Raw genomic sequence first — 10,609 nt, forward strand, 5'->3', positions numbered from 1 at the left:
ATTCTTATTAATTGGTTTGACAGGAAATTCCTGATGTTTAATTAAGTTAACCACATCAGTAGTGTAAGGTGGTGGTGGTGCTCTGCCCATATGATGATCATTGCCAAACGTCTAAACCGCTGAGCTTACAATCTAGAGATTTAAGAAATTAAACTATAAAGTCATTTTAATACGAATGATTACTTAAATTAACAATGCTTTGTGCATAGCTGCGAGTAATGCTGTGCTACAGTGATTAATGGGGTGGCATGTTGAGAGTCAATACATTTGTGTCTATTAATGAAAGTTATTGTAGATATAGGTAACACGTGTTTTGTGTTACTGAGTAGTGCTGTGTTTAACTATTAGGAAACCTAAGCTGATTTCAGTGGACACTATATATAGGATAAAATGCAAGTTAACAGTAATAATGGGGCCAATAAAAGGGAGTTGATCCATTTTATAAGGCAGCCTAGTGATTACTTGCAATCTTGTAGTTTTTCACTAAGCAGCCATTAAACCCAAAGCCACAACTTCAAGAACTTTTTCTTTTCTATTTCTGCCTTGATGTTTATTTTGAGGCGGAGCAAAGGGGGATCTGTTGGGCCAATGGAACCCCTCTTATGTGACGTTTGGAGGGGTCGGTCCTTGCTATTGGAGGGCGGTGCCATGAAAGGAAAGTAAGAGGAGTTTATTAGGTGCGGAGTGTAGTCTGTGTGGGAACAGGCAGAGTGCAGGCAGGAAACTCCTTGGCCAGGGATCAGGGGGACACAGATTGGTGACTTTGGATAAGCCAGACACAGTACAACTGTACTTTTGCTCCTATGCAGTGATCTGTGATGTGGAATGAGGAGCAGAAGCAATCGTCCTGTGATGTGTAAGGCCAGCAGCATCTCCCCTCCTTAGGGGACATTGTTCCCCCCTGGTGAGCAATTTATTATACTGTGACAGCACCTCCTCTGCTTGGACAGCTCCTATACTGCAGAAGAACCCCTTTTACCTCTCTTCCCCGTCCTCCTGGGACCAGGGACAGCTCCTCATCTCCTGGCACCCAGTGTCTATTCATTTTATGGCCCCTTTTTATGGCCCCTTTTCCTCTGATCATGAATCTTGACCGAGAAGGGTCCCCGAGGCCAAAGCCCAGACAGCCCGAGACCAGCCAGACTGAGATGCCGGTGGCTAGCAGCAGCCCAGAAGTGGCTAGTGGCTGGAAGAGCCCAGCATTGTCCTTCAGTGTGGAGTCCCTGATCTCCCATAGGAAGCCCAGCAAGGCCCAGTCCCTGGACACTGGGGGTGATGGGCAGCAGCAGCCTGCATTTACCTCTCGGATATTAGGTGCAGAGAAAGATGCTTCTCCTCTTGGTGGCCACTTGGAAGATACCTGTAAGCCAGACCCAGAGAGCCCGGGAGAGCTTGGGGGTAACTCCTGGTACCAGGGGCCACCCTACTCCTCACCCCCAAGTAAGTAGAACCAGGCATCCTTATAAATATCTGGAGTTATCGAAGGATGTAAAAGATAACAGTAAAATAATTTTGTGTGTGGTGTTTTTTCTTGCAAGGATCCCCTTCCTATACATTATCCTGTGTATAGAGGAGTTTTCAGCTCTAAGCACCAACTTCCAGGGCTGGAGTTAGATGCATCTGCTGTGGTTATTTAAATTGCCCTGATTGTATCAAGTATATTTATGATACTATATGAATGACAAGTCATCTGTTACTAAGCACCGCAACTAAGATATAAAGTCGGGATCATCCATTAACACAAAACAGATAAACGCTTACACTAAAAAATGTGTGTGTGTGTGTGTGTGTGTGTATACAGAACATATATCTACAACTATATATATATATATATATATATACATTACAGTGTTTAGTGGTACAATATATTGAAGTCTAGCATGATAATATACACGAGATACGTTTAATGTGCTGCTCTATGTAATTTTATAACATGCCAGGATATGGATACCTACTGTATGAAGACATGTAAACGCTGTTTACAAATAAAGTCTACAAGTAAACAGCTGAGAGGTCTAATTGTATTTGATGTGAATATGATGAGCAGCGCACACAAATATTACAGTAAAAGTGGTCATCTATTTTTCATTTAACGTATTCAATAAGGTAACAATTCATATGTATCTGCGACTGTCAGTACTGCGAACACTCGGGATAAATCATCTCACATACTTGACATACACAACACGTCCGATCTCCAATTTTCTGCCTAATATAACATACAGGCGGGGGGGGGGGGGGCTCTATGAGCATATCAGATATCCCTACGTTAAATAGCTGCAATGGTAGCACTGATACATTAAAATGTGCGTCAAAGTGAATAGCTAAATGTCATTAAAGCATTTTTCGTTTTTCAACTTTGGATTTTTCAACTGGTTTGAAAAACTATTGAATGTGCTTATACTGTTAGCAGTTACTGTAAAACAAAGTCTCACTAGAACTGCTTTGCTGCCGCAATATGAGCCTGACTGCGTCCATTACCAGGTTACAAAGCATCATATTTTCCAAGGGCTTGCTCTGGAATTCACTTCAACATGAGTCAATGATACAAAAAAAGGGTTCTGGGTTAGTGGCTTAAATGTATAAATTATGTTCTTTACTTAATGAATAAATACAACACAGTTCAGAGGAGAGGGAGGCACAGGAATCCCGGTGTGATGGGGTTAACTGTTAACAGGTCCCACAAATATTCGTTTTCTAAATTAAAAAAAAAAAGTATTTGTGGAGAAGGAAATATTGACTTTGAATCAGGGTCTTTGTTATAATTCTGTAGCATCTTCTGACTATTCACGTATCAAAGAAAATATTGTGCAGTTTAGATAAGACAACTTCAGATCAAGAGGGTTCTGTTTTCAGAATAATTACTCTCCCTTCATGCTCTCAAACAAAGAGAATCTATTCAAAGGCAGCATTTATGTGTTTTATAATATTTTTTTGTGTTCATTCTAACAGCACAGCAACCAAAAGCAAGTTTAAAGAAAACACTTGCTAAAACGATAATTTAAAATAATAATTAATATTAGCAATAACTATTAGAAAATGACTGTTCCGATATCATTAATTTTAATTATTTTACTATTTAGTCCAAAGCTGGTAGCAAGATCAGTAATTGAAAATATAAGTTACATTGCAATAAAAGCATGCTGCAATGAGTTGCATCCCAACATTTTACAGATTAATATGAGCAGACGCACAATTTGGGCCAGCAGTTTGTTAGTGTATGCTACAGTATAATTCACTCCAACATGTATGATGCTTACAGAATATTGCTTTCTGAATAAATTATATAAATAACAGACACACATAGAAGGCTGGTATTTACAATGTGTCTCAAGTTGCTTTGATGGCCAATAGAAAAGTGAGATTATTTTTTTTAAAAGCTTTGCTTATCAGGGAGTTTATATTTGGACGATGCTCAAACAAGTTCCTAAATTTTGCTGCCAAAGGAGTAAAAATACAGAAAAATCTTGTATCATCTCAGCTACATTTGAAATCTGACAGACAAATGGACCCAGGAGACATGAATGTTTCCATGATTTTCTGCATAGTTAGCTATTACAAGATGGGCCTTTAAATCACTTTATATTACTGTTATTTCTAGACAAAAAAGTGTTTTACTTTCATATATATTAGAGCTAACACAGTAACCACCATTTATATCCATGATAAAATGGTCTCCAATGCATTGCACTATATATTATACTTTCTCATAAAGCAACATGGAAGATTTCAAGTACAGCCCCAGGATTTACAATACATTAGTTGTTCTTTATCAATATCCATCTATAGTTTTATTCCTTTTCTGTGTAAATAAGGCAAAGAGGACATAATACATTTTGCTACATATTGTCACTTTGTTTTAAAAGCACTTTTATACATACATTTTATTTGCAGTCTATATATTATATTTGTAGTCTCATACTGCACTAATGGAGTACCTTATCACAGCTTATAAAAGTGCAGGACATTTTTAACTTAAAGTGAGTGGAAGAGAAGTAAGGGAGGGGGTGGGGGATACCCTGAGGCCTGGAAGGACACCACATGAATCTTCTACAATCAATTCTCTTTGCTTCATGCTGTTTTGGTTGTGCCTGTTCAATAAAAGTTGTTTTTGAAAAGGAACCGCACTTCACAGCCCTTTTCTCCCAGATCACACTGACCTGTATTCAATTCATAACCCGGGAACTGCAACTACATTTTCACTTTGATCTAGAGAGCCAGGGCTGCAGAATGAGACCTGTGTTTAGCTTGGTTTGTAATGTGAGTGATCGGAGCAGTCAGACAGACAGTGCCACTCAAGGGCCACTTACACAATGTCATTTGTGGAAATAACAGAGGGTAAGCACCTTAGGACATGTCCTTTTTTCCTTTTGAAACCTTCATATTGGATCTCATTATATTTATTGCACTGTTCTTATGTTTATGTAACATGTTCTGTAAAACACTCCATTCCTTTAGACTCTCTATGTAAATACTGCTGGATGCATTATATACAGTATGGCTGATTATCATTTTAAAAATCCATATTTGAAATAAACCTAGCAGAAAAAAATGTTAAATGTTACAAAAGATTAAAAAACCTCTATGAGACGAGGGTCTGAAGGCATTATTGTATAAATTGAAGTGGATGTCTCCAAATGACACCACTTCTGGTTCTGGAGTGAGGAGTTCCATATTTTAGCCTTAAACTTTTCTTACAGCCAAGTCCACTTTGATTATTTCTGTGGGTCATGGTGAAACAGTACAGTTAGTGATCCCTTTAACTTTTATGGGCAAGTTACAATTGTACCACAATTGAAATGATTGTGCATCAGACAAAGCACAAAATATAATTTATGGTATAAATATATCCATATTTTTATTAAACATCGCAGTTATAAACTACTGAATATCTGTACTTAACCAAGTGCAACATTTAATTTCAAAATATAAATACACTTTCAAATAATACATATAGTTTATACGTGATATACTCTTAAAATGAAAGATACAAAAATTGAGAATATCATTTGAAAATATCTTTACTGATGACATAAGTGGTGACTTGCAGAATATCCCCAGAACTAAGGACTATGATGGTGCTGAAACCCATGACACTTATATTTTATGATTTCAGTAGTAAAATTTATGTTGGGGAAGTTTATTCTTGTAACATTTAGGTACAGTCAAGGCAGGGGTAATGATTATGGAACATATTATAGCTATTTTAAGGCCCTGTTAGTTTTGGAATTAGGTCTTTGGCTAATGTAACTGTTCGGGTTATGACTAAGATTTAACAATATCAAGTTAGAATCTTGATTGTACCCATCTACTTTATTAGCCATCATTTTAACCATGAAACCAGTCACTGTTATTTTATTCATATGCCAGATGTTTTCCTACAACTCTCTTTGGTTCTGTCAGTAGCAGCAAATGGTTTTTAAAATACATTTCCATGTAAAGCAATATTTTATAGACATAATAAACATATGGATTATCTATGTCTTTTTTACTGATTTGTGATTAAGGCACTAAGCTAAAGTTGTTAGGGGGGGGGATACATGGTTTTATAATTTTTTTTACCATATAAACTTTGGCAAATACATTACCGTATTCTATTATTGGTAATACCACATGAAATTGATAAATTTAATTTTAATAGTTAAATATACGAGTAGTTTATTTTCTAAATATTACAGTTCGCAATAGACACACGGATGAGAGGTAGCAATTATTGCATAGCATAATTTAAGTAGAGTTTTTCATAGATGATAAATGATCTGCCTTCCAATGGATGAAGGATGTATTCAGTAAGTAAGTACTGCTATTACTTAATGAGAGCTAAAACATGTTTTACAGACTGGTTCTACAATAGTTTGCTATGTAGCCTAGAACAGCGGTTTCAAAGTTTAATTTTATGTTGGGCGCAGAAACATGGCCAAGTGTATAAAATATAGATTCCTTTTAAATTATTAGAATGAACATAATATGGTCTATTGCCAATAAAAGTAAAATAAAAATCCTTATATCTGATGCAATAAACTAGAACAGTTACTCACAACACAAAGACTAACCACTTCTCATCACAAGAGGCCCTTTGTTATGGTGTTTGTCCCGGGCCCTCTGTTTAAGCCAATAATTGTGGCATAGTTGTGTTTTCTAGGCATGTCATGTAGTAAGGTGGGAGGTAAGGTTAGACTTTCCAAAAAAACGAAACATTGTTTACATTAATAAAAAAAAAACAAGCACACATTTTTATTTTAAAACTTATGCTTAAACTGTATTTAATACACAATGGCTTATTCTCTTTCCATCTGTTAAGGAATAATATATCACCAATATAATATTGATTGAAACGGCATGTGCTGTTTAAATTTTATGCAATAAAAAAAGTAGGAAACCTACGTTTTTGTTGAAGGAATGTAGTAAAACTCTGTTTAGATGTTTATTGCTGCCAGAAAGCCTGCAAAACATTATGTTTAGTTGTGTACCCCTTGGCAGCAAAAAGGTTAACAACAACAAGGCACAGTTGGAATCTTTGATCAATTACAGAAAAACAAAATAAATCAGTTTATTACTGTGCAAAATACTGCACCTCAAAGGTCTTGATACTTTACAGCACCAGTACAGATATGTTGATAATGTAAGGATTTTCCAGACGTTAGATAAGCCAGCTATCCTTGAATAATACAGTCACTTAGTGTGGTTAAAGAGATACTGGTTGACAAAACCCAGATAGGCCAAATTTTTCCCTCACTGAACCGTTAAGGCCTTATACTGTACCTACTAGTGTTTTACTTGGGATTTTAACACTAGTATTTAGTTAATTTATTAACAGTTATTCTTATTTATATAGTGCATACATATTCCTCAGTACATTTCAGAGAATATTTACCCATTCACTTCAGTCTCTGCGCCAGTGGAGTTTACATTCTATCACATTATATTCCCTATCACATGGACACTATGGTTACATTTTTGTCAGTTGGTTAATTACCAGTATGTTTTTAGGTTGTGGGTAGAAATTGGAGAACTCGGAGGAAACCCATACAAACTCCATACAGATAAGGCCTTGGAGGGAATTGAATCCAAGACCTCAATGGTGTGAGGCAGCAAGCTAACCATCACTGTGATGCCCCTAAAAATGTAAAAGTGTTGTGCCTAGTGTCTTAGAAATCCCTGGGCTTTCTTATAGGCTGACGTGGTAAATGCACAAATTGAAAAAGTAGCCCTCTGAAAAATGCTCCCTCAATGCAATACAAGTAAAAATATATGTGTATGGCAACACATGTAAACAGTGGATTCCAGAATCAAGACTATTTACACCCATTAAAGTGCATGAACAACACTTTAAAAAAGCCCATTGAGTATGATCCCTTATGTTGATTTGGAGGCATCCTGACAGCCAAAAATGTGCTCAAAAATCTTTATAGAAAAATGTCACTCCTCAGCATGATAAAAAATGTGGCTTTATTCACACTCAAGACAGCTATATTATTGAAAGGTGCATGTGTTTTTTTAATCATTCCTATGAAAATGCAACACTGAAACACTAGAAGTAAGGTAGACTCATGGCAATATAAAATAAATAACTTTTTAATGTAGACATGGCAGTTTAACTGGATTAAATACACCAATTATATGTTAAATTACAGCTAAAGATGCCATTTCTTTTTAATAAAGAAATCAAGTCCATTCTAATATTTGGTTAATTAAAAATTCAACAATACTCTTCCCAGTGCATCCCCTTGAGGTGCAGCCACCAAAGTCAACATTACCACTTGTTACAATAGTGATCAGCTGATCATGACAATTGTATGATGGATGATATATACAACAATGTTCAGTCAATGATTGGTCAATGTTTGATATGTTTGTTATAGAAGCAGTATTTGTAGATATAATCAAAGGGTGACTATTTTGACAAGCACACGAACTCGCTGGAAGTTAATTGCTCTGGGCAATGAGCTGATGTGAAGCTCCTCAGAATTATTGGAGATGTTACCATGTTATATGCGTAGTCCTGGGAATTGAAATGTATTAGGTAAATCCTTGCAATGACCATGGAACTATGTATTCCATATTTAGGTCACCTGACAGATCCTAATGTCAATGCATTCTCCATAGAGAGTCAGAAGACATGAATTTTACAATTGAAGGCAGCATCTAGGACAGTGTTGGCTAACCTTGACACTCCAGCTGTTATGGAACTAAATAACCAAGCATGCACTGCTACAGTTTTGCTATTAGGGAATGCTAAAACTGTGGCAGGGCATGCTGGGATATATAGTTCCACAACAGTTGGAGTGTCAAGGTTAGCCAACACTGATCTAGGATAAATAAAGTTAAACAGATATGATGTTGAGATCCCCTGAACCTCCTCAGCGGCAGTGGTGCTCTTATCCTTATGGCTTCCTCTACTGCAATAGAACTTCAACAATGATTACCTTTTAAATAAGCTTACACCGAAACTCTGCAGTACCACTAGGCAAATCTAGACAGTGGTTTAGGGTGCCAGGGTTTAGGGGACATCTAAAACATACAATTAGTGATATAATGTCACCCAGATTCATTATCTTCACTGCTGCACCCCCTTACGATGCACCGGCTGCCACACCACAATGTTGGTACTGGACTGTGAATCTGGGTAACGATATTAGAACCTGGCCTCACACTTCCAGGCGTAGAACATGGCACCCTGCTCCATACAAGTGGATTCAAGTCAGTGCTTATTCAGGGAAAGAGGTGGGAAGTGGTGGGGATGCCACCTAGGGTGCCAAGAGAGCCTGAGCTGGACAGACTTATATTTTCAAATTCGATTTTTGTTTCTATAGATAAATGGAGTAAGCAATACAGAACACAATGTTTTTGGGGACCCACCTCCTTCCTCATGAGCAGAATAATTCTAATAACAATTTTGGTGCCACATTATGCAATGGAATTGCCATATTTTCACAGCCCTGTGTTACATATACAGGTTATTGTTATTAACTATTTATATATAGATTTCTGTTCTATTTCTTTTGAGGATGTCAAATTGTTCATAGTTACATAATATTAAACTTTCTGTGCTTTTCTCCCTCTCGGTAGGACATGCAAGCCCCCCACCATGCACTTTGAGGAAGCACAAAAATAACAGAAAGCCCAGAACTCCGTTCACCACTTCTCAGCTGTTGGCCCTGGAGAGGAAATTTAGACAGAAGCAATATCTGTCCATTGCTGAGCGAGCCGAGTTTTCCAGCTCTTTAAACCTCACAGAGACACAGGTGAAGATCTGGTTTCAAAACAGACGAGCTAAAGCCAAACGGCTTCAGGAGGCCGAACTGGAGAAGCTGAAAATGGCTGCCAAGCCACTGTTACCATCTTTTGCGTTACCATTCCCCTTTAATGCTCATTTGGGGTCTACAGCAGCATATGGACCTCCTAATGCCTTCCAGAGACCTGCTTTGCCCATGCCTGGACTCTTCACCACACCAGTCACATATGGAATGTATTACTTGTCTTAATGGTGTGCAAATTACTTACTATACAGAGAACTACAGGAAGACACAACATAATGACAACTATGGGGATATCTACGGCTATATTTGTCAGCTGACTGATCATTTAGGATGTGAGACTCTGTAGGCAATGCTAAATATGCTGCAATCACATTACACCACTTGTTTCCCGGTGGGGTATAATTTGTAATTTAAGCGAGTTTATATGTCAGTGACATTATAGAAAAAGCACTTTACTCTTAGGTGCCTTTTCTACCACATAAGTGACCAACAATGCTGCATCAAAGACTTGTTTTGGGAGTAAAGGTGTTAAAATAATTGCAAGATTGATTAATATCATTAAAAAATAGAGACGATAAATATTCCTGTAAAATTTTAACAAAACAATGGTTTGCTGTGAATGGTGTTGCAGCCCCAGATCTATAAATACTGGAGATACACTAATCACATACTATCATGATCTATTCCATGTATGCCCATTCCGCTTTAAACTAACACATGTTTTAGCAACAATTTCCTTCACACAATCTAGGTCATGTTCCTGGCCATTTTCTGTCAATTAAACTTGATTTGCTGGACACATCTCACTGGCTCACTGATCTGCAGGCACTACCAAAATGCTTGCAGAAACTTTATCTTGGGGACATTCTTCAATATCCATGTAAAAAAAAATTAATTGGGCAGCAAAGTAAAAAAAACAAAACAAAAAAAAACCTGAAGAACAATCACATAAACAACGTAGAGATGGATCTAAGTGTACAAATGTTAAATTAGGGTTAGAATTGCACTCAGAGTTATACTCATTGAGGAGTAACAGAACTGTGTATAAATTTTAACATAAAAAGAAAAAATGTATCATGCACCAATTACGGTTGTGTTTAATATCGCCAGCCAGAGCTATTCTGAAAGAACTTTTCTTCATCACATCTGGTCACTTACTGCATTCTCTGCAGGGAAATAAACAGCTTTTATATTCTTATGTAGCCTGCATGTGTTGATTCCAAATCAAAAGTATAGGAAGCTACTTTTATATGGGTCTTTCACCTACATCAGCATTTGTCATTTTACGCACTCACTCATATTAACATGCTTATGTTACAGTTCTGAGAGGAGCTGTCTGGCGCCATCAT

At 37.1% G+C, this 10,609-nt stretch overlaps 1 protein-coding gene across 1 annotated transcript; it reads left to right on the top strand.

The window, feature by feature from the left end:
• Nucleotides 1–704: 704 nt before the first annotated feature.
• Nucleotides 705–10,345, top strand: LOC148521571 (homeobox protein MSX-2-like). The gene is made up of 2 exons (XM_088475010.1): nucleotides 705–1,440; nucleotides 9,070–10,345. Exons 1-2 carry the CDS (start codon nucleotides 1,062–1,064, stop codon nucleotides 9,483–9,485), a joined length of 795 nt encoding a protein of 264 aa, XP_088331136.1. The 5' UTR covers nucleotides 705–1,061; the 3' UTR covers nucleotides 9,486–10,345.
• The last annotated feature ends 264 nt before the right edge of the window (nucleotides 10,346–10,609 follow it).

This window comes from Taudactylus pleione, unplaced genomic scaffold (assembly GCF_031769625.1).
Source record: "Taudactylus pleione unplaced genomic scaffold, aTauple2 ptg000157l, whole genome shotgun sequence".
Classification (NCBI taxonomy): Eukaryota; Metazoa; Chordata; class Amphibia; order Anura; family Myobatrachidae; genus Taudactylus; species Taudactylus pleione.

Coding starts and splice junctions, on each gene's coding strand:
- LOC148521571 (XM_088475010.1), top strand. CDS start 1,062: ATGGCCCCTTTTCCTCTGATCATGAATCTTGACCGAGAAGGGTCCCCG. Junction 1,441..9,069: donor ACCCTACTCCTCACCCCCAA/GTAAGTAGAACC, acceptor CCCTCTCGGTAG/GACATGCAAGCCCCCCACCA.